We start from the raw sequence: 25,070 nt of genomic DNA, 5'->3' as shown, positions 1-25,070 counted from the left end.
GCTATAAATGTCATTCACATTTTGAATGCTGCTGTTGCAGCTGTAATGATTATTTGATTAATTAACAAGTCAAAAATAAACAAAAGACTGCAACTATTTTCATAATCTATAAATTATTTTAGTAGACTTTCAAATAAAAATGTCAAACATTTAATGGTTCTAGCTTTTCATCTGTGAGGATTTGACTCTCTTCTTCTTCTCCGTCCTATATGATAGTAAAGTGAACTTTTTTAGGTTTTGGACTGTTGGTTGAATAAAACAAGATACTTAAATAGATTACCTTGGGAAACTTTTAGACAGAAGCAAAAATATAATTATTGTCAAGAGTGCTGTACTAAAAAAAGAAACAATTTTCTGTTAGCAGAAGAGGAAGCACATGCAAAGGTCATCAAATTAATTCAGAAATAAAGCGCTGTACAAGAATAGCATAGCATAGGCCTTAATGTCAGTTCTGGGCGTGCTGAATTCATTTTCAGGCACATGTAATTTTAAGTAGTAGGAAACTTAGCAAAGTATAAATAAATAGGAATGTTCTTTCAATTCAGATAATAAATAGAGAGGCTATCTCATATTGAATCAAAACCTGGGTGAATATTATTGGAACAGTAGTTTCAAGTTACACTTTCAGCGGGCTGAACTGTAAGTGAATCGTTCCCCAACATCAATTTATCAACCTTGCCTTCCTCCTCTTCTCTATGTAGGATTAACGGGCTAATATCCCAGAGACCCTGTTGACAACAGGGCCACCACTGGCCTCCAGTGCAAGGCCCGAGTCCAAACCGATGGATTTATGTCTGTGTTTAGAGGATAAAAGGCCTAGGACACCTCCTCTAGTCAAAGTGTGTGTGTATGTGTGTATCAACCCTTGCCAGATGCCAGTGAGATATACTGTAGGCACAGGGGATTTTAGATGGTGAGAGAACAGGTGGAGCAGGTGATGAAAGACGACAGTCCTCTACCCACAAACACAGTAAGAGCAATGCTAATGTTTTAAAGATTTAAGGAGTAACGAGTTTTGCACAAACAGAACATATTAGGCTCAGTTCTGAAATAAATTTATATTCACAATGCAAAGCTGTGTTTCCACATCAGCTATCCCTGAGCTAAAACATCACTTGTAGCATGTTAATGTGGAAAAGTCTATAAAGCCATCTGATTTTGATTCAACACACAAACAAGCAATGTCGTGTCACTGTGCTCTAAGAAATAACAAAATGGCTTGTGCTACATGGAAATGCTGTCCTGACAATCCAGTACCACATCATCTACAAGCCAGGTACTTTATTTTCTGTCCACGGCTCTGTTCCCTGAACAACTCAAGGGAACGGATGGCTAACCTGGTTCAGTCAATCACTTGTTTTGACAGAGCCATCTGTCTGCGTGGTCATATTAATTGCTTGGGCTTACTGTGGGGAAACATTGTGTCCTGCTCTGCTCCATTATGCTGACTTACATTATGTTCCACTGCCACATGGATCCAGGTTGATGTGCCACCAGAATGATGATGCCAAAATGAAATACCAGCCAAAACTATATACTATAACAATGTGCCCCTTCAGCAGTGTGTATATACCTGTATGTGTGTGTGCACATGCACAGGTGTTCCCTTTTCAGAAGAACCACACATACTGACTGGAATTGAAGAGCAAGAACACAGTGACATGTTTCAAATTTTTAGTTGTCTCAATGGAAGAGTGACAGATGTTTCTTTTATTTGATGTCATTTGAGCTCACAGAGGATGCTGTGAAGCCTCATTGGATTGCATGCACAAGATTGTAGTTGCACATGATGGGAGAGATAATTCAAATATTTGTGATTCAACCTTTGATGCAAGGTACACCATGACATAATAGCTAACAAGACTGAGTGTCTAGAGCTATACTAGCAGCTCCGTGAGGCTGCATTTAGTCACATCAGTGCTTTGAGCTAAATGCTAATGACAGCATGCTAACATACAATGACAACGCTAACATGCTGACATTAAGCATATGTAATGTTTATCATCTTTGCTATCTTGGCTTAGTCTATTACCAAGTTAACATTCACTAATCAGCACCAAACTCAAAATAAAATTGAGGTTGATGGGAATGTCATTTTGCAAGTAATTAGTCATGAACCAAAGTACTGGACATATTGAAATTTTGACCTGATGGTGGCGCTAGACAAAATGTCTGAGATTACCAAAGTTATAACAATTCATCCTGAGGGGGATAAGACTGTCAGTGCATCCAATAGTTGTTTAGACATTTCACTCAAAATGATAAACTCGTGGCGGCACTAGAGCAAAAGTCAGCGGATCACCAAAGTCACTAGGACAAAACTTCATGAAAATTCATTTAATAGCTGCTGAGATATTTCAGCCTGCACCAGTGATGGACCAACCAATACACATCCCTAGAACCATGCTGCTAACAAGCCATCCTCATGACTTTGTTTTTGATGTAAAAATACAAGAACATACTTTTTTTTCTTTTGCATTTTTTGATATACTGCTGTGAACAGTGACTTTGAAAACAAGCCAACAAGATCAAAAGTTATTTTTCATGCCATTGTGACTTTAAATTGTCAGTATGTATGCAATAACCCTGTTGTTCTCTTTGTGCTGCAACACACACAATTACACACACAGCATCCATATCTTTCATTGTTCACTCTGAGCTTTCACCCTCTTTCTTGTTACACAAGTCAACAGATGAATTGACTGACTGCATGATCGATGGTGGAGAATAAAGGTGAGTGTACCGGTTCATTGTTGGCAGCAGCAGCATGCTGAGTCTTTTGTTGTTTAATGAGCTCTGAACTCGGAGACTGGCGATGAGGGAGATAAATTGGTGTAAGTGGTCGGGGAGGATTTATGACAGTGTGACTGGCCTAAGAGGGAGAACGGGTTGTGGGGAGGAGGAGGAGGAGGGTTGTGTCTAATTTCAGTGGGCGAGTTCTTTCTCTGAAATAAGAGGCAAAACTGTCCAGGCAGATCTACGGTCAGCTAATTCCATCAACAGCAACCTTGACCATGAGAGCCTATGTGTGAAACTGATCTAAGGCTGTCTATAGTAACATGCGACCCAGCTACATTTCCCAGCATTCATTCAGCTAAAAGAGCATGTCACTGTCGACCTTGTGATTCCACTTCTGCCTCAATTAGCGAACCACAAAAACGTCATTTAATCGTTTAGTCAGATGATCTTGCAACTCTGATTTCATTTTGTTATTTGTAGGTTGTGAAACTGAAGTGGCTGCAGACTGACCACGTGACTGCTGCTGTATGCTTCGTCATTCAGGAAGTCCTCAGTTAGCATCTGTTGAGAGCTGCAGGCATAAACACCTGTAGCATATCTGCTGTAACAGCTAATAAACATCTTTCGCTTTGCACGAAACAGCTGAGACTATAACAACGGCTTTTGTCGTACACTGACTGCACAAAATCTTAATATGACAGTAGGGTGTCTAATCAAAAATACATAAAATTACATCTCAGGGTTAGATGAAGTCAAAGATTATTATATTCTGCTCACAATTTGATATTTTAACTAGAGCTAGCAATGCTCTGGCAGAAGACTGCAGCTTTTTTAAGCCATTATAAAGTACATAATGATATCCTCCTGACCTCAGACCTATTATAAGAGACCTATCATCTCAGCAGACTTCCAACTGACGACTGTAGCTTCTGCTTCCACTAACCTATAAATATCTATTGCATGCAGCCAACATTCGGCCATAACATTATGAGCTTAGTTCACTTTTTTATAAAAACAGGTTCAGTGTTCAGTTTGTCTCATTACTACAGGAAGCTGAATGATATAAACGATGCATTTGAGTCTGACACCATTAGGACCCGAGGTGACATTTTGGAGATGTTCGGTCATGTATCCTCTGTGTGTTATTTGCTACTGAGGTCACAGACTTGGCAACTTGTGGCTCTTACTCATAAACACAAGTCTCCATTTTCAACACCAGCACTGAGTCTGAAGAATAATAACTAAATCTGGGATGGTTGCTGCTTTGTACTGCATCACCTCAAACATGGTTTGGTTCAGATTTGTTTGCATGCACACACACAAAACTGCAGACATATCTGTAATTGAGGTAACACCACTGTCAACCAGGTAATTTTCTATAACTAATCCAGCTTTTTATTCTATTTACAGACCCACAGGACCGCTCTGATCAGATCAAGATGGTTGCTCTCAGAGCCCATCATTCATCATTTTCTACTTTCACTCGGTAGATTCTGACACCGCTGATGTATCGTGTGTCTGCTTTCGCAATTACGACACTCTGCAAGAACTTTTCTGTCTTCAAACTGCATCCCAATTCTCATAAGAACTCACTTGCAAAGCTCACTGGAGACGTTCTTTCATGCTAATAAAATACAGTGTATATGAAGAATATGTCACACGCGTATGCACGCAGACACACACACACACACTCCTTAGCCCTTCCTACGGCCTCCCAGGGTTCCTGCGACTGCACTAAAGCAGTTTATAGAAGCCTCCCTACATGGACACAGCTTCTGGAATAGCAACTGCTATTTGATCTGACTGCTAGCTCTCTCACCTCTCCACTTACGTTTAACCCTCAAACACATACTCTATACATGCATCACACAAAACAGTTACAGAGCACTGCACTAATTAATCCCATTATTTTTTACACAATTCACCTGGGATAAACATTAAAATTTTGCCAACGTTTAAACGTTTGTTTTGTATATGTCCTATTCACTGGACTGTAATGCTAAGCTGAGACTTTATGAAAGTGATTCATGAAAAGAATATTTTTGCTTAGACATAAATTAATACTCTCTCATAAAGTAGTGTGCACAGGAAAGGACTCTTAACTTTACTCTTTTTGTTTTGGGTATAAAAGTGGCCTTGTCAAATTTTTTCTCACTTTTTACCTCATTCAAATATCTGCACAAAAAGATTCTTTAAGTATTCTGTTACTGTGAGTTTTCTCTTTTTTATTGTTCACAAAAATATTTTAAATACTGAAATTGAAAAATCACAAATAATCTTGCTTGGTAGACTCTTTTTAGTCCCTGAAAAAACGGTATGTGCTTGTACTTCACTGGTCGAGTGAGTGAAAATATGCTGAGAGGACCAGAGACCAGCTCAATAGGGTAACTGTTCCTGCACTGTGATCACATGACCCTGACAGAGTGAATCATGGGAAGGAATTTAAGATTCCCTGCTCACCCAGTTGCATTTGGGGATTAGGTACTGTAGCCCAGGCATTCAGCACAGTTTAGTGGAGCAGGCCCAATTCTGTGAATTACAAAACAATTGCAATTTCTTCATTAATGGTCCCAGTGGCACTCAGTGAAAAATTCCTTTCTATTGTCCTTTTGTCCACTTTCATTAAAATCACATCATTTCTAACTCTAAAAAAGAGACCTGGATGAATACATCCCATCTCCGATTAGAGAGAGCAATTTACAATGCACCATCATTATGAAACACCATATCTTGGCTGTTAAGGGAACACATGTCAAATTCATTAGCACTGGTAATGTGATAATGCATTTTCAGTTAGACTGTCCACTGGCTTGATGTGCAGCTCACATACATTTTTAAAAACATGTTACAGTTTTATCAAGGACCATAGGAAGATGGAAAGGGTAGAAACCTCCATGTTATCATGGCTAAACCATTTTTCTTGATGCACTTTTTTCCCACCAACTGCAACTGACAGTGCTACCAGTTTATTGTGCCTGACGGCATTTGGAAGGAGCCGAAATATGTGTTTCTATAAGCTGCTGTTAACCATAATCATTATCAAATGAAGAAACCGATGTTTGCAGAGCTAAATTTATTGCCAATCACTTCTTCAATATTACCTACGGAGAGCCAGTGTTTTAGTATTGTCTCACAAAACATCAGGTAGGAGGTGAAATCAATGACCCTGTCTGGCTGCTGCAGTACTGGCTGAGTTGTTAAAAGTGCAAAATGAGATTAGACGAGAATAGATTTGATTACGCAGCACCCTAAGATCTCTCCTCGCCCACACAGAGAGACATTACATTAGGTTGAGTGGGTAAATATCACATTACTGAATATGACTTTATAACACCTGAATCTGATGATGATCACTCTTTTGGCCACTTCATTCATTTTACACCCTGTGGAATAGAAGAGAATCAAATAGAACAGAAAAAGGGAAATATAATAAGTTTCAGTGCAAATCTCTTAAGAAAAAAAGCATGGAGAAAAATGCTTGAAGGCACCAATGCTTTTGAGTTTTTACAGAATAAAAATGCATGAAGACTCCTGTTAATCCTGGGAATAAATGTTGATAATTAGGCTTTGTGCAAAAAAAGACAACTTAATCTGCCCCAAGAAAGATGCATCAGTCCCATTTGTGGTCATTATTATTAATTAACATGGTACTTACACATGAGATTGAGTGATGACACAATATTTTATCTTAGCATACGATTGTATTGTGACAAAATTTGCAAGTATATTTTTGAAAATTTGATGGGAAGATGATTTTGATTAGTTTTATAAATATAATTATATAGCAAAATCAAGACAATAGTGTAGTAATTTTCACAATATTAATTTAGCATTTTACCATACAATGTTAAGTATAAAACCAATAATGTACAACACTTCCATAAAAAATTGCAAACTTGAACATGAGGGAGGGCCTGATTTCCTATGTGTTTGTGCATGTGCTTATGTATATTCTAAGCATTCCTCATGGGGGTAACAGGTCATCTGAGCCAATAAGGCTGTTAATAATCCTATGTAATGGGTATTTATAGGTTATTGCTAGCATAAGCTTTGCTAAGGAGCCAGTCATTCACTTAGTCAGTTAGCAGCTGAACTCTTAAACTATGTGAAACAGAAGATGAACTTAGTCATAGTGGTGAACATTCCTGGTGTATTGAGATTTGCTATTTAGTTTTAATATTTAAATACATTATACAAACAAAAAGTAGCCAAACTACAACATATGAAGGTTATTTCAAGTACTGGCAGTAAGGTGTACCAGCATACAACCATGACAAACGTAATCCTCCTTTCTCTAATGAATAGCCTCTTGTTCAGCATTACACATGGTCTTGTGAGTGCAGTCCTCTGCAGCGAGTTAATCTTTAAACAGGTATTGATCCTGCTTAGAACATCCACTAGTTTTTGTAGACTTGCTCAAGTAAGACCTCTCCAGGCTGTCAGCCCCACATCTAAGTGAAGCAGACATCAATAAGCTTTGAGAGTTCATGGAAATATCTACTTCTGTCCTCAGCTGGCCTATTCGCCTAATCTCTTGAATCAGCCTGACAACCCAGCCTTTCTTATTTCTAGGATTACAGTTACTTTGATAAAATGAAATCGCAAAGACAAGATGTAGCCAAATGTAATCACTCTGTCCTTTCATAGCTCATTCCATCTGACACCCTTCACCAGATGCAATATCTGACATGATATTTGCCAACTCCTATTAAATTAAATTCGTGGTCCAAAGCAAGCCATGAATCATTTAGCTAGCAATCCACAAGAGCTGCTTCATGATAAATATAAACCAATGTCAAGATGTACAAAGATTCAAACACGCGCATGGGCACCACACACACACCAAGCACACACTATTTCTAATGACCAGTATCAGATTCGGGCATCACTGTGTGTTGACAAACACTTTACTACTGCGCAAGTGGTGAGCAGCTTTTTCCACTGAAATTTCAAGGACAGAAAAGAGAACAGGTGGAGCAAGGATTTCCTTTCATATTCATTACATTGCGAAATGATGCACTGGCTATATTTATGGGCTGATATCAGCTCCTTAAGCTAGATTTTACATGCCGAGAAGAGCAATGGAGTACGATGACTTACTCCCCTGGGAGGTTGAGAGGTGACGACTAAAGAGAGGGGCTTGCCTGGCCCAGCAAGGTTTTTCAAGGCCTTTATATATCGTCTTATATATTTAAAGATTGACAGGTGCGAGACAAAAAAAGAGGAACTATTCTAATAGACAAAAGACAGAAAAACAAAACAAAGTGTGCCATGGACACACAAAGACGTGTAAAGGGATATTTCAAAAAGGGTGGTGAGAGGAAGTGTTCAACCTTACTGAAGAAAAGACAGAGCGACAAGAAGAAAGCAAGAGATGAAGGTAGGGAGGGAGGGAGCGAAGTTGGAGCCGAGCAAGTTGAAAAGTATTTTTAGGAAGATGTTTATTTGTAGGTCTGTGAAACCAACCCGGGGTGTATATCTACCAGCCTTGCCATCTCTCTCTTTCTCTCTCTGTTACCATCTGTTGAGGTCTCTCAGCCTGTCACAGTGTCTCAGCACTATAGGTGGGGGGACATTTTGCATTGACAGAACTGCAGATTCGATGCAGTGCTGTCCGAATATGCCATGCTGCATTTTTGCTGGTCTATGATGTTGTATACTACAAAAATGCAGATTAGGTGTTGTTAGATTAGATTAGATTAGATTAGAATAGATTAGATTAGATTAGATTAGATTAGATTAGATTAAATTAAATTATATAGATTATATTAAAATTATCCCTGTGGACTAAAATGCGATACATATAAGAAAAAGGATATAAATTTGATTCAGTACACTTTTGGCATGGATGGATAAATTTAAATAGTGTGATTATTTTTAATATTGATATGTGACACACTGTGAGATAGCCACAAAGTACATAAATTAAGAAGATAACGAGGAATAATTACATTTTTAAAGATTAAAAAGCCGGGCGACTTAAAATTCTGCTTATTTACTTGTTCAAACACTGTACAAAGAGTGTACTGATGCCTGTATCACCCGACTTGTACACAACATTTAAAAAGCATGCAATCATATAATAGCAGAGGAAATGGCAAGACACTTAAAACCCAACTGTTAAATTGTATTAAGTAGAAATACACAAAAAACGGTCTTTTGGTTGGCCTCTTGTGTCCAGTTTGCTAATCATGATTTTGCATTTGGGACTTTTTCTCTAATAATTACATTTAAATCTGAAACATATTTTGAACCTCTTTTGACAACACTAACTGTATTGAAGACATTTTCAAATTTCTTAAAGACTGTTATATTATGTCATATTATATTCGACTGGAACAAAAAATATTTCATAATAATGGTAGCCAGAAGTCACTATTGTATCTCTTCTACAACTTGATCCTTTATTAGTTGCATTTATTTATATAAATGTTATTTTCTAGTACTGTATACTTTCATACATAATTCTTGATTTCTTTAACCACACAATATGAGCAAGTGCATAAGTCACTTCTGAAAAAGTTTTTGGCTTTAAATTTCTTTCCTTTGTGCCACTAACTTAATATTTTTTATGCCAGCTAGATAGAAGAGTTAAATTATATGAAAATATGTTCAATACAGGCTTATATTTGTCTGTACAAGTTCTGGGATGTGGGTGAAACGTTTCCTAGCTACCTTAATTTAATCATCAATCTGTAAATTTCAAAAGTAAAAACAGAGTAAACTTTGGCTAGGCTTCAGGGTTGAATTGTATTACATATTACTAATTTAAATAAATGGGCAGTTTTTCACAATAGCCAGGCCTGAAATACTCTCTAGACTTACTTTAATATCATAAAGTTTGATACTGACAAAAAAAGTTATAACTTATTTGTAATGCTAAAACATAATAGATGATCTACCTGACATTGTTTTCAGCTTGAGCTCCAGGAAATCTGTGGTGGAGGACGAAGACTGGTCATTTCTTTGAAAAGGCTTAACCAACATGGCGTCCATGGCGTTGGAACCAGTAGAACAAACGTTTAGCTAGCCGACGAAGGACTATAAATATCTCTCCACTTATCTGAAATATTGCGTCGACAGGACAGGCTGTATTAGGTGAACATTTAAACAAGTGATAAAACTGCGTTAACTTTTGCGTGTGACGCTTCTGTCACAGTTTACCTGTGTCAGTTATCTTTCAGCTCCGACATTAAACGCACCTATCAGGCTCGTCTACAACGCGATCAGGCCAGTTGGTTGCCAAGGCAACGCCCGGCCTCTTCTCCCGGCTAGCTTAATGGGGCTAATAATAACAGGCTAAAAAAGACTTCTTCCTAATATTTTTTTCTAATTCTTGTATTTAAAATTAGTCAATAACGTGGAAAATGCTATTTTCTTTTGAGTGTATATTGTTAACTTAAAACATGGACAAAATAACCTCCAAGGGGGCCCTGGGGCAAAGATTTGTTGTTGGGCCCCCACTGACCTCCATAATACAAGGCACCTTACTTCTCAAGACACCCAGAAATGCAACCAGTCCTTTAAAGCTGAGATTATTAGTTGATCAATTGATTAGTTGATTGACAGACAATTCTTTGGGTTTTTGACTGTTGCTTGGACAACAAAAGCAGTTAAATACATTAATCTGGGCTTCAGAAAATAATGATGGGCATTTTTGTTTATTATTTTTCTGACAAGGAAAATCATTGTCAGACATACTGATAATGACAATAAATGTTGGTTGTAGTCATACAATATTCCTGTGATGGAGTGATACTACCTTTGTCTGAAGTTTTCTGTGAAAATGAAAGCAATTTGATAAAATATAATGACACAACACATGCACTCAATATAAAATAAAACAACTAAGGACTGTCTGACCATGGGTCAAAAGCTGAAAGATGGAGGACCTGATATAGATGATATTGTGCTCCATGGTGCACATTAATATACCCTTTAAAAAAATTGTGATTAATCAAATTATGTGCTAATATAAAGTAAACATGGATCTTTTGGGGACCCCAGGCAGTTGCACACTTTGTCCAGTTGATAATCCTTAGCCTACTTATGTGGCCTAAAATAGCATGTGAACTGACTTAAATCAAAATGACTGTAGTTAAGTTTCTCTCTGTCTTCTCTTCAACCCTGCCTATGCACTCAGTGTTGCTCTAAGTAGGTTTAATGTTGTTAAAAACCTGATAAACGTGTGTATTTTATAAGTTATGATTCAAATGAAGGATGAGGACTAGGGAGGGTGGTATTATATTTAGACAGTCTTCGCAAGGCAATCGGGGGTAACTGAAAGACAACACTAAGAAAGTTCCACGGCCTAAAATATCTGCCCATGCAGCTTCCAGCAGGACTGAAGTGCCAGGTGCGAGGACAGCTACAGCACAGATGCCCAGTTTCATGTTGGTCTGTTATAGACTTTACACTCTTATGGGGAGGCCAGTGATTAAAAAAAAAGAAAAAAAAAGAAGAAACAATCCTATTTGTCATGTTAACATGCTAAGATGCACTTGTTAACAACGTGAGGACATGGGTAAATCTGTGCGTAATTACGCACGGCGGCACAAACGTAGCCTGCTGATCCAAGCCTCCAAATCCAAACCTACCTTCCTCTGCTGCTTCTCCCAGGCAGGGTCCAGCAGGAGGTCCCTGTCCCAGTCCTCCTCTTGGGTCATATACGCATCTTCATGGGTGATCGTATAGGAGTTGCTGTATGTAATATGGGTTTCGACAGCTGTCATCGTGCCGCCTTTGTCAGGACTTCTCACGTCCCCCTCAGCTTATAGTAACAAAAAGTATTCAGCGATAGAAACGACGACGACGCCGTGAGGGCAAGAACCTCCTTGAGACGAGGGGTCTCGCTTACAGGGGGAGAGACAGTTAGGGGCTGCAAAGACCAGACTCCACTGGTGCGAGGTGCCTGTGCGGAGGTGGTGCTCCCACTACCAGAAGACCCTGCTGGCCGGTGCTCCTTTCCTGGTCAAAAGTGGCACACGTGACCGCACCCCAATAAGTATGGGAACCGACAGCATGGGTATCAGGTTCTGACCCTAATAAGGTGTAAAAGGCGGGGTAGTCTCCCGCGAGCAGGGTTAACAGGCTTCTGAATGGTGAGGAGAGATGTCAATTACGCCCCCTTACCCTAGCGAGGTTTTTATGGCCTGTGCCATGCACCTGTTGCTGTTAGTGATCCTCAATGGCAAACCCAGGCCTCTGTAGTTGCAGCTTATACCTCTCCCAAAAGAAAGGACTGAATCATGTCTTTTAATCATACATGATTAAAAGACAATCTAAGATATTATTTTTACATTACATTATTATCTCACTCCAGGAAAAACAGACCTGGACTTGCTTAACTGCTGCAAAGACTGACAGCAACTCAAACCATCTTATTCCACACTGCTGAAGATAAGGCTGCAGGTAAATGCATAGTTTACACTGTTTATTTTCTATTATAAAATAGACTGCAGGGTATCCAACAATCTATCAAGAGCTATTCATGCCATTGTATATTGTAATTACAATAAAAGAGATTCAGGCACTTATATGAGCTAAAAATGAATTTATTCATGATTTGCATGCAGATTGAAAAATGCCTCAACATTTTAAGAAATACAGGTTAAAAGGCATATATATGCAATCCACAACCATACAATATAATTTGTGTTTATATCAGGATTTGTGATTCACAGTAAACATGTTGACGCAAACATTTCATCTAACATTCATCAACTACGATCCCAGCCCCCCCACCCCCCATCCTATCCCACCCAATCCCATCCCATTCAACTTTGTGCTGGAACAAATTCTGTTGAAATGAGCAGATCCAGATTGCTATCCTCTCGGGGTGACACATTACTCGGTCACCCTTGATGTGTCTTTGGAAACTAGAATGATTTATATCATAATTAATCAGGTATTTAAATGTAACTACACTCAGCTTGGTCCATTAACCTACTTGAGGACGCTTAGATACCGTGTGACTATTTGTGGTTACCATTAGGTACATCACTGTGCTGCTACTAAGCTGAGGGAATTGATCACTGTAAACATAATGCAACAATAATGCAAGTTTTGATAATAAAATGGACCACAGAAAAAGATAGACTTGGCCTCTGGTGGCTATTAAACATACACAGTCAGTGATGGACAAAATAACAGTAACACCTCAGAATATAATGCAGGCCAATACACCACCACCGCACCCTGCAGCACCAAGAATTACCTCATTTTTATACAAATTCTCAATCGAAATTAAACTAATTCATTAAGGCAGGGGTCCTGTATTGAGCTGTATTGTATTCTGCAGGGGTTCATGTTGTGTGCATCCCCTGTAGCTGAGGTAATGGCTGAGGTATGACTCTACCGCTGAAGAAGGATGAGCAGCAGTAGAGTCTGATATCTGTGATTCCCGTCTGTGCTAGAAGAGCTAGAATAGTCATGATCCCATTAATGAAACCTACTGAATCTCCACTTTGCAAACTCAAAAAGGCAATATGGTCTATATGGGTTGTGCTCAAACCTAACTGGAGTGGGTTGTGTTCCAGATGCACACACTTGCACATCTCAGCTGCTGCAGGAGAACAGATGTAACCTGCGGGATCCCATCAAAAAGAAAACAAAAAAAGAAAAAAAAAAAACGTACACAATACAGAGACGTGTGCATATAGAGCATCTGGATTACAGTTCCTCATCTGTCCAAACCACAGAAGGCAGAGGGAGAGTGGGTGAGGAAGTGGAAGTGGGGAGGAGGCTGCAGCGAGCTTTGGCTGTCAGTAGTGTGACTGTGAATTCAGAGCAGGTGGGGGTTGGGGGTGTGTGTGTGTGTGTGTGTGTGTGTGTGTGGGGGGGGGGTGTATTAAGAGATGCGTGGCTGCATTCACCCAAGCACAGAAAAGCCCCAGACTCACAAGCACCTGAAGAAGCCTTTAGTGAGGAGTTGGGAGAGTGGGGAGGATGAGGTGGCTGCAGGAAAAAACAAAACTGGAACACCGTGCGTCCTGATCATGGAGGCCAGGAAGGGAGCCAGCGCTTGATCTGCTCACTCTGCTGCTGCTGCATCGTTTAGAGAGGAACTCTGAGGAAAGACTAACTTGCAGTTGCATTGTTTTTTTTTTCCCCTGACATGTATAGTGATTCGATGCTGTGAAAAGATTAAGACTAAATTTTAGTAAACGAAGACGACGTGCATCCAAGAAACAAGAGACCTAAGAGACAAGGCAGCATTATCAGTACACACTGTGGACGATAAAATGTCCGGTTTAAACTGGCCTTTTTAAGAATAAGATTTTGGCCTCTATAACTATTATTGCAATCAACAATAGGGTCCTCCAAGATCAGGAAGGTGAGGTTAAGGAGCACCTTCCACTACCAACTCACCTTATGATCAGCTCATCTATTCATTCCCCTCCTTCTACCCTTCACTTTGTTTGTTAGGCAGACAGAAGACACAACCCTCTCTGCCGTGACTCCATCTCACATACTGAGAGCCGGTGAGTGTGGGATCGTGTGTGCGCGAGGGCTAAGCTTTCTATCTCAGAGCACATGGACAATCTTAACAGGTGAGAACATACATACAAGTCACTCAAGAGCACATATCCAGCCAGTCCAGCTGATCACAGTATTACAGGAATAGAGCTGCCATCCCAGAAAAGTCTTATAGGAACCCTGAGATTGATGAGAATCTACAGGTCAGACTGGCCTCATACCTATAGGCCTATCTTATAGGACGTTTCTGATTGGCACACAGGCTGTGAGGGACCCAAAGGTAAGGGAATTGTTGACCTCAACAGGAGGAGGTTGGTTAATCATTTTTTGATGCATTGAAGCTAAGTTCTTTTGGGAAACAGGTGTTAAGATCCCTTCCACAGCCATGTGGAGCAAACCCAGCATTCAACAGTTTTAGCAAAGCGATCTGTCCACCATTGTAGTCTCTCTGTGTCATGTTACTGAGTCCGGCGGCGGGCCACCACACACACATTGTCCATTGGCACGCCCAGGCCTCTATGGTAACAAAGGAGGGTGGGGAGGTTGGGTCAGGTGGGTGGTTCTGGGAAGTTGAGTCCGAGCCAGAGCCACGAACCCAGATCCAAGGTGGCGACGGCGGTGGCGGCGGAAAAAAAGCGCTGTGTGTGTGTGTGTGTGTCTCTGTGTGTGAACGGCGGAGAGGAGAGGCGCATAGGGACAGTAGGGTGGGGTTGAGGAGGAGGTGGAAGGAAGGGGGGGGTGGGGGGTGGGAGAAAGGGAAGGAAGGGTGTGAGGGCGGCGAATACGGCGGTGGAGAGGAGTTGACTAGCGGGCAAGGGGGGGAGGGTTGGGGTGTGTCCGCATGTGCCAAGCCTCACCGATCAATGAAACACCACCCAACAAGTTCTTCAGACATCCATGCTCTCTTTCTGTCTGTCACACACACGCACGCACACACGCACGCACGCACACACACACACTCCCTTTTACTCACTAGCAGACACCAGCAGGGCAGAGAGGGCACAGTCAGTCGCCTTGTATGCTGATGCGAGACAGTCAGTCTTGTGAAGGCGGGGGTCCTAGCCCCACACCACCCTACCCCGCCCGCCACCCCCACCGAGGAGAAGCCCAAGGCTGTAGGTGTGGCACTGCCATTGCAGCAGAGGAGGAGTTACGGAGCGGGGAGAGGGGTGGGAAGGTGGTGATGGCAGAGGAGAGGAGGGGGGGAGGAGTGTTTGGTCAAGGCACAGTCAAAGGAGGGGCGGCAGGTGGGGAGAGGAGAGGTCAGTGCTTTTGTTTCTGTTTTGTTTTGTTTTGTTTTTTTTTTTCATTTACCTTGGTGGTGAAGAGAGAGAGAACAAGTTCCCACTGCGTTGGCGTCGCGCTAAAAGTCGTCCCCATGGCTCAAGCCGCCACGCTCACGCACGGCTGCACGCTGGCCGTTCCAGGTGGCACGGTGACCTAATTCAGTTGAGATAGTTAGTTCAGAGCTGGACTGTCGCGGGGCTTTTTCTTTTTTTTTTTTTTTGCGGCAAAGTTACAGATTATCACACATGCAGGTCTGAGAGTAGAGTGGACACAAAGACACACGGAGGGGGAGAATTTGGTGCAGCAGGGAGAGACCAGACCAGACCAGACGCACACCCATCAACCCCAGGAACAGGACTGCTCCACAGATCAAAATGCACCCAGGCCATTCTATCTGTATGCCTCTCCCCAGCTCTCAACATGATTTCACAGTGTGTTTTAAGTCCTTTCTGCATTAAAATCAATTTTTCTTTTTTAAAAAAAGGACCATAGCAAGCCTTTCTTGCCAGAATTCTGTTCTGAAATGCATTTGCTCGAGCAAACCCTTCCATACAAATGTTGGCTTGCACACAGTTTGAGAGGCTGGAGAGAGAAAGGAGCACCAACCCGCACTTACCCTGACCAAAGAGAGCAAAGCTGGGCCAGCATCTACACCTGTCTCCCCCTGGGTCCCCAGTCAAATGGGTCTGGTGGTCATTTTACACAAGAGAAACAGATAGTGGAGAAGAACAACATAAACAAGAAGAAGGGGAAATGTCCAAACCCTTTGCTTTCTTTTACCACAATAGCCAGCCAAACATTCTTTATTATATAATAAGGTTTATAGTATACATATTCTCAATAAAAAGCATGCCGATTTTTTTTTTTTTAACTTTTCTTTTGTCTTTTCCTAAAAAAAAAAAAAAGAAAAAAAAAAGGCAAAATTAAAATACTTCTCTAAAAATAAGGTCTCAAACATGGCAAACAAGACATTTCGCAAACCACATAATTCTACAAAGGATGCAACTGGTATGTGTTTGTATATACGACACAGAAAGATTACACTGTGAAATGCAAAAGTCACCGAACCACTAAAAAAACCACAGGGGGAGAGGGAAGGAAGGGGAGGGAGCGAGGCAGTAAGGTGATTTCAGATGGTACGTCTGTGTGTGCATCAGACCGCTGTCAAATGGTAGTTGCAAAAAAAAGAAAAAGAAAAAAAACAAGGAAAACTTTAACTGTTTGTTTAAAGTGATTGTAGAACCAGATGGGTGGAATTTCCCACTCAGGACAAGCTCAGAAATGTGACCTCGCAAGTCGAGCTTTTGTTATCCGGATGTAGCAGAGCTCACCTATCAGACACCACAACCAGATAAAAAAAAAAAAAAAAAGAACACATACTAAACATTTTTTGGCAATTACAATCTGAAGCAGGTCTGGTATTTATTTGGGGAAAAAAACAAACAAAAAAAGAGGATAGCTGGGGCAACTGGAAGACACTGCCCCACCTCTCACTTCATTGGTGCTATCGTTTCTGCTTAAAAACTAGCGGCTAATCGTAAACCCGCGAGGCTCAATTTGTGGCTTTTTTCAAAACCCTATGATATGAAACAGAAAGTAATACACGAGTACAAGTCCACGAGAAAGCTTCGTAGCCTTCTGGATACTAAGCTCATTGAAATGATTAAAAAGTAATGTCAAAAAAGCACTTAAAAATGGGAGATCCCTCCACTTAATGCACTTCACTCAAAGCTTATAGGCACATAATTGAGCTTGTCACATATCATCATGATTCCTAACAGGACGCAGTGTAAAGATTCTTTGTAAACAGCTCATTCAGTAGTCACACATGAGTTTTTTTTTCTCCCCCCCCCATTTACAATTCATCACAACCCAGTTTGACTTGTATTACGTATTATTATGTAAACTACACTGAAAAAAACAAACAAAACACGTACACTATTTTAAAAAGAAAGGCCTCTGAACATGAAGGAGGACTATCTACAAAAGTCACTGTCACTGAAATCCAGCTCCTCCCTAAACTGCTGATCCTGTACCTTTACGAGGAGCAGGAAATAAACTGCTGACTGGTGTGGAATAGAATAGAATAGAACAGAATAGAATAGAACAGACTCTACACTGAAATTTACTGTCAGAGGTAGGCAGCTGTAGTTAGAAAGAGAAAGAGAGGTGAAGCAGTGTCTTTCAGCGTTGCAGTTAGAGTAAAGGTGAGGAAGGGATTCAGAAAAAGGGTCGAGGAGAGATCCAAACATACATTACAGTACGTGTTATGTGTGCTTTAGGTTTTTTCTTTTTTCCTGCAAGGCGCAGTCCTAGCTGCTGCGTTTGTGTGCTGCAAGGTCAGGAGCCTGCACATCTCTCTCTCTCTCTCTTTCACTCATTCACACACACTACATCCACTTCACATTCAAGACAAGCAATCCCCCCAAACACATCAGTCTTGGTTCTGTTGGATACAATGCAATGCAGCCAGTACACAATGTGTGTTTGCCTGACTTCCCATCTGATTACATTACAAATCTAAAGTCTTCAACATAAGGCAAAAAAGGTTTCAAATTAGCTGCCCTAACTGATCATCTAGGCCTAAGGAGGATGGCTGATAGGTTTAAAACCAATGTCTCTTTTATCGTAGATTTGGCCATAGAAAATCATAACTGGGTTGCGGAAATAAAGGCATATGAAACGACTGACTGGGTCAGTCTAATACTGGCACAAGTGTGAGACTGGCACGTTAAAAAAGTAAAACTGAGAAGCACAAAGAATGCCCATACAACAGATGAGAGCCTCCCTTTCATGGCTGCACTGTGTGTATGCAAACAGGACCAAGGTTCGCTGATCAAGTCCCTCATAAAGCAGGTTAATAAACCAAGCCCCCAGTTTCAAACCCAACCCCACACACTTAGAGCCCCCAGACGCACACTCACACTCACATACACACACATACAGCTGCTGTAAGGTGGTCAAGTTTGGGGTGGAAGAGGAGATGTGGGGTTGGGAGGGGGGAGGGGGGGGTTCAGGGCAAAGAGGGAGGGATGGGGGCAGAGAGTTGTGTGCGACTATCGGAAGGGGGGCTCAGGCGTGTGAAGGGAGAGTTCGGGGCGGCGGAGGATGGCCTCCTTGCGCGTGGGCGGCGGCAACGGCGGCTCATACACCCTGGGCGCAGCCATGGCGGCTGCCACTGCCGCAGCAGTGGGGACCACTGGCCTGAGGGCATCCAGCGTGGCGACCGACTGGGCTGACATCGCTTGCACAGCAGGGACTGCTGGCATGGCCTGCACTCCCGGCATGCCAGGGATGGCTGTCACTGTGCTCGGTGGTGGGTAGGCATACTGGAACTGAGGGTACTGCTGCAGCTGCTGGTAGTATTCAGCATAGTACCTAAGAGAGGGGAGGAGGGAGGAGAATGGAGAGGGGTGGGTTAAGGGAGGGAGAGGAGTGTACAGGTAGGAAGAGGGACAGCAAGGGCGTTGATGGTAGCACTTGGCAACACAAAGAGAGTAACAAGAGAGTGATAAAGCAAACAAGAAAATGCAAAAAAAAAGCATTAATCAGTCCTGAGACATGAGCCCACAGTGTTGTAAAGCATGACTCAAGTCATGTATAGTGGTAGAGAACATGAAACTCTGGTCCGTTGTTTCAGTGATGCTGTATAGCTGATCGTAAAGACAATCAAAGATCATCTCCTACCTGGCCATGGGGTCCTCTGCAGCCTCGACGGCCTCTTCTGCTGCTCGCCCAGCTGGTGTGGGGAGCAGGGGTCGACGCGGCTTGGCTCTCTGGTACATGAACGGCTTCATCACAGGGTCTGGTAGCAGGGGCGCCGACCTCCGTAGGGGACTACGGTCCCTCTCACCCGACTTTGCCACAGCCGCCGCTGCAGCAGCAGCAGCAGCCACTGACTGCTGCTCAGCCACAACCTGCTGGCCTTGGGCAAAGTAATGCGCCTGCCTGGCTGCCTCAAAGATGGCTGTAGTAGGGTCCGCTGCTCCCATGGCGCTTATGTGAGCATAGGCTGGTGTGGCGGCACCATAAATTGCTGGAGCTACAGTGTAGGCGGGGTTTACCGCAGCCGCTGCTGTTGGCATTTCTATTCCAGGAGCAGCAGTCAGATAGACGGGGGGGTTGGCCACAGTTGGGGTGTAAACTGGAGTCGAGTAGGCGGCAGCGGCGGCGGCAGCAGCAGCCGCCGCCGGGGATGCAGCCACCTGGCCGTAGATGTTGGGGGCCATCGAGCTGTACACTTGGGTGGCGCCTGATGTGAGAGCTGCCTGATTGGCCACCGTGCCATAAAGCTGATTGGCGACATTGGCACCATACACCTGACTGGCAAGGGCACCATAAACAGCTGGGTTCACTGGATTTCCATCAGTGCGTGTGCCTGTGGTGATCCCAGTGAGAGCCGCATACGTGGGATCAAAAGTGGAGGTGTTGTAGACTGAATTGTGGACACTCTGTTGGACCTGGAGAGGCAGTCCGGCGGCTGCAGCAGCAGCGGCGGCCAGGACCGCTGCCTGACTCTGGTACTGCTCCAGAGAAGGCTTCCCCACAGGGCATTCTCCAGCATAGTGGCCCTGCTTTCCACAGTTAACACAGGGGATTTTCCCTGTCGGTGCCTGCTTGCTGGGCTGGACCTTGGACAGCTCTACAGACAGGGGGCGGCCCTTAAATGAGGTGCCATGCAGGGCCTCGATGGCCTGGAGCGCATCTTCCTTGTTTTCCATGTGAACAAAGGCGTAGCCTGCGGAAGAGGAATGCCTGGCTGTCATTGAGCGCAGGGACAACAATTAGGATCACAGTGGCATTGCCACAAGCACTTACTCACTTATTACTATTACCTCCACTAAAGGAAACCACCTCGCTAATCTTTACAACAAGCAGGTGGGAGATTATCTTGTTTTGCAAACTGAGAACTTTGAACGGGTGTATCATAATATATCACGTAGCCAGACTCTTCACTTATGTTTAACATCCACAGGCACTTAAAATCTCTCAGCAACTCAACAACTGCAATAAAACTGAGATACAATCTCTTACCTGCACTAATTCACTCTTACACTAACTCCACAGTTGTACTATCATCAAGCACAACGTGGGAGAAAAGTGACTGGGAGCATTTTAAAAACATTTCAAATGTTACCAGGCTCTTCACTCACCTTTGACTTTGTCACACTCAAGAACTTTTCCAAACGTCTGGAACAGCTGCTGTAGATCTTCAGTGGTGCACATCCCACTCAGATTACCCACGAACACCTTGGTGGAGTGCAGCGGCCGTCCCCTCGACTCCTCCACCACCAAATTCCGGCCGCGAAACTCCCGTCCGTTGAGCTCCCGGATGGCGCGCTCGGCGGCACCCTCGCCCTGCAGGTGGACGAAGGCGAACTGTCGCAGCACGCTGCAGCTGACCACCTGGCCATAAGGTTCGAAGATGGCTGACAGCTCCTCTTGGGTGGTGTCCAACGCCAGGTTGCCCACGAAGAGCTTCACAGTGTGGCTCTTGTCCATGGCGCTGCAGAGATACAGAGGAGTGATGTGCTTGACTGTGGTTAGAGATAAGCGAGAGGAAGAACAACACAGCGGCCGTAGATGTAACTACTACTAAGTGAGCACAAAGCCGCACCTTTGGCTCTGTAGTAGTCTGACAAGAAGGAGGAGGAGGAGGTGCTGGAGAGCAATGTTTGAACACAGGGGTTGACTGCAGTACACAAGGACATGGCTGACCCAGCTATTTACTTTCTTTTGCAGGGCTTAAAAATATCTGGGGGGGCTGTCAACTTTGGATTAATAATAAAGATCATTTTTTAAAAAAGCAAGACTTACAAGTCTTGCACCATTTCTCCAACATGAAAAATGTATTTACTCTCCAGAGATTAACCAAACAAAAGACGCTCTAACCACAAAAGCACAAAAATTACTTATGTAAGAAACTGTTCTGCTTTAACTCAAACTGAAAAACATGCAGCAGCTTGTAAGTTTGAGGTTATAGTTGTACTTGGAAGGGGAACAAAAGTTCAAACAGGAGACAGGAGACCAAAGGTTCAAAACATTCAGCAAATCAACAAATAACCTATCCAGCATTCTCTCAAATAAAATAATGCAATAGCTCGTGATTTTGAGGTTAAAGTCTTAAATGCACTCGTGATAACACATGAATAACATGCTAGATTAACATTCAAGTTTCACATATGAAACACCACACAGACCACACATTTGCCTGTGAGCTGGCCATAAACTCAGATTCCCAACAGAAACCAAGGAAACACATTACATCTGTTAAAATGTTCACTATATCTCATCAGTCAGAAACCGCTCCTCAGAGGAGGCTGTGATTACCTGTACAGCAATGAGTCACACACTCTCTCTCTCTCTCTCTCACACACTCACACACTCACACACACACACACACACACACACACACACACACACACAGGAGACAGTCAGGGATAAGGAGCTCACTGTGCATCAATTCACATGCCATGTACTGTGTAGTGATGATAGCTGGTGATTGAAGCAGCGGCCTCGTGCTTCCTTGTGTCCTTTCCTCAACAGCCTCTAAATCTACACTTCAAACTGAGGAGTGTCACTACAGGTTGGCCAACACCTTGTCTTCCTCCTGGACAACCTTTATGGTTGGCTGTAAATCGAAGGGCAGTGTGGAACACGACACCAGAGAATGACATTTCTATTTTTTGGTTAAGACTCCGGTCAGCTGCCACAGACTTTTAACTACACCTCCTCCACCTCCTGCTGCTGTCCATAGAAAATATGTGTTTATCCGCTTCACTGTTGTCTACACTGCACATGTGTGTATGTGTCTATGTGTGTGTGTCTGCCCCGTGTTACATATGGCTGCTGCATTAACTCTGGGTTCATCTCAGGCACAACCAGAAGAGAAGCTGGTTTTCTGATGACGCAGCACGACGCTGAGTCAACACATTTTCACCGCTGGAGTCGTTTTAGCGAAAAGGAAAAGAAAAAAATAAAACATGTCGAAAATACACAAGTGTACACCGGTTGGACTGGTGGGCCTGTTGTAACACACTGTCCACGTTTGCTGGAAAACTGTGAATGGCGAGACGGGATGCTTAAAGCAAAAACAAAAGGCGAAAAACAAACCACCGAGAAAAGAGTCAAAAACACAACAAAACCCAAAACACTTATTTCACCGTGTTAGACTCAGCAAGGGTGATAAGCACGTCAAACCTGATCACAATAACTGGCTCTCTGTAGGAGATCGATACAGTGTATCAACACACAATCACATTTTTTCCGCACTGGACTGGACACAGTGTAACACCGAGTGATTCCCGTGCAAACCACACGGTCGAATAGTCCCTGACTCTAAAACACACCCGAAGAGAAAACACTTGAGCTTTAAGACGAATCGGATTTAATTACCTCCCATGCGGCTCGGATGAGAATAATGCTGCAGAAAAAGGCGATTAAATAAAAGGATCTACCATCTTACCTAGGCGGTGCTGTATTTCAAAATGGTAGCGCCTGCTTCCGTTTGAGTGTCGGGCATACTGCTGGAAAGGCTGCAGAGGGGGAGGGCTGAGGCTGAGGCTGCTGCCGCCGCCGCTGCTGCTGCTGTTGCACCTAGAGGATGCTGAATCCTCATAAAAAAAAAAAAAAAAAGCCTCATCAGCTGACTCATACACATACATATTCCCCACAAAGCCTGTGTGATAGGTACGATTTTTGCCTAGTGAGGACACAATCTGCCCCCCCCCCCTCCTCCATGTTGGCCCCACCCTCTGCCGCTTTCTCAGACAAATACACACACCGGTTATCATTGTCTCATTAAGGGTTGATATAGGTAGGTCACATCCAGATCATCAGTCTTGATGCATTGTGGGTCAGGCGGCGAGGGAGCAGGGTAGTCGTCTGGAAGGTATGTTTTAAAGCCATTTGTTTACTGATCAGTTTTTACCTTCACCTTTACAGGTGCTTTAAACAGCCTGTTGCCCAGGCCTTGCAGGCTGGATGACCTGTTTTTGAAGGTATGACTAGTGGGTTTGTTTGAATCCTGGAAAACACGTGGCATTAGGTAATGTGAACACATTTTTACACATTGGAAGTTCATAACCCCATTGAGGTAAAAGTTATCTTGCAGTTTAAGCGATGTTTGGGTGTGTATGTATGTATGTTTATAATGTGTGTTTGGTTTATATTATACCGCAGTTGCATTGAATGCCCTGACTCTGGAGCCAGATGTGGGTTGCCAGATACTGTAGTGTTTGAGGTAAATTACTTTAACCAAAAGTATTTAGTATGTTTTGTACTATGCTAACTTAACTATTTAAATTAATTTAATCATTTTTAAGGTCGTCATAGCGACTGCTGTTTTGCATGTTATATTTTTGCTGTCTGTGCTTTTGTGTACACTCATTTTACAAAATTGTGCCAGTTATAGTTGGATGGGCCAAGCCTGGAAATGTTGGTGCCAACCGCTAGGGTTTGCTACTGTCTTTTTGTTGTTTTTGTTTTTAATAACTGTGATCTAACCTCAGCTCTTACCTTGTACCCCCCCCACACACACACACACACACACACACACACACACACACACACACACACACACACACCTCTTTTTTTCTCCCCTCCTAGTGTTCCTGTCAGGCAGATAGGGTGGTGTACTGCTGGTGCCCCTCTCCCCTTCATTGCACGTGGTGGTTTGATGTAACTGTGCACTTTGTGTCTGTCTTGTGTGGTTTGGTTGTTTAGGTGACGGCCCACGTGTGTCTGTGGTGTCCGGATATCCTGGTAGCACTTAGGTAAAACCCCCCCTACATGTCGCATCTACAGATTCTGAAGTCACAAATTAAGTTTATCTTTTTCCAGAACATCCATGGCAGGTTGGTGTTAGCATGTTGTCTTTTTTAGGATTGTCTATGATTTTTATCATGTCTGTCTTTTATCATATTTACTGTCAAATAAATTTCCCATCCAGAGTCAAAATCCATGTGGTGTTGTTGCTATTTATGGGGAATCCAATATGAAATTGTATTTAGTTTTCCAGAGCTTTTCTTCCTTGAGGCCTACCAGCCTTATAAAAAGTCCTCGGTTCCACCTGTGTAAGCCTGTTTAATTTATTAGAGCCTCCAGAAGAATAAAGGCTACCTGAACACCACAGGGTTCTGCTCCACAGGGAGACTCAACAAGTGAGTCAGTTCAATTAAAGAACTCATTATGTGCTATGAAAAAAAAAAATATATATACATGACGCATTTGTTAAACCACAGAGGACTAATGTAGGCTTTACATACCAAAGACTGATGGATTCATACATCACGGAGAGCTGGAAATATTAGATATGAAAAAATTACGCATATAATGAAGTCCATCAACCAAAAACACAAAATGTTTGTTTTAAATTGCTACCAACTGAATATATTTGAGTTTGTAATGGACAGACAAAAAAGGCCATTTAAAGACATTATTTGGCTCAAATTTCCTCACATTTCAAAGGCTAAATTATTTTTTAGAAAGCAGCGTTCTTTAGTTGCAGCCCTACATTCAAGTTGCGTTCACAGCTCTTGGAAAAAGACGGTGAAAGACACCAACCC

General features: G+C 42.6%; 2 protein-coding genes across 4 annotated transcripts in view; both read right to left on the bottom strand.

Moving 5' to 3' along the window:
• Positions 1–11,712, bottom strand: part of actn3b (actinin alpha 3b) — a 35,346-nt gene extending 23,634 nt beyond the window's left edge. Inside the window, exon 1 of the mRNA XM_023396805.2 lies at positions 11,337–11,712. Coding sequence (XP_023252573.1) covers positions 11,337–11,471 — 135 coding nt within the window. The 5' untranslated portion in view covers positions 11,472–11,712. The remainder of the gene's footprint in view (positions 1–11,336) is intronic.
• A 4,557-nt stretch (positions 11,713–16,269) lies between these two features.
• Positions 16,270–23,126, bottom strand: rbm14b (RNA binding motif protein 14b). 3 transcript variants are annotated; one of them, XM_023396775.2, is made up of 4 exons: positions 22,970–23,126; positions 20,658–21,010; positions 19,192–20,263; positions 16,270–18,882 (listed from the first exon to the last, which is right to left on the bottom strand). In XM_023396775.2, exons 2-4 carry the CDS (start codon positions 21,004–21,006, stop codon positions 18,561–18,563), a joined length of 1,743 nt encoding a protein of 580 aa, XP_023252543.1. In that variant the 5' UTR covers positions 21,007–21,010; positions 22,970–23,126; the 3' UTR covers positions 16,270–18,560. The 3 variants fall into 3 exon arrangements, with proteins under 3 accessions (XP_023252543.1, XP_023252545.1, XP_023252544.1); XM_023396777.2 differs by having other exon boundaries at positions 19,192–20,242; XM_023396776.2 differs by having other exon boundaries at positions 22,900–22,988.
• Between the last annotated feature and the right edge of the window lie 1,944 nt (positions 23,127–25,070).

Source organism: Seriola lalandi, unplaced genomic scaffold, assembly GCF_002814215.2.
Source record: "Seriola lalandi dorsalis isolate HSWRI2012SDOR001 ecotype SW California unplaced genomic scaffold, Sedor1 jcf7180002054983, whole genome shotgun sequence".
Classification (NCBI taxonomy): domain Eukaryota; kingdom Metazoa; phylum Chordata; class Actinopteri; order Carangiformes; family Carangidae; genus Seriola; species Seriola lalandi.
The sequence above is the reverse complement of the archived record's forward strand: the minus strand, read 5'-3'. Positions and strand labels throughout refer to the sequence as shown.

Bases quoted from the DNA above. Each gene is read 5' to 3' on its own strand.
- rbm14b (XM_023396775.2), bottom strand. From the start codon at position 21,006: ATGGACAAGAGCCACACTGTGAAGCTCTTCGTGGGCAACCTGGCGTTG. The intron at 20,264-20,657 runs GTGAGTGAAGAG...GCTCAATGACAG, and splicing joins TGAGTGTGACAAAGTCAAAG to CCAGGCATTCCTCTTCCGCA. The intron at 18,883-19,191 runs GTAGGAGATGAT...CCCCTCTCTTAG, and splicing joins GCAGAGGACCCCATGGCCAG to GTACTATGCTGAATACTACC.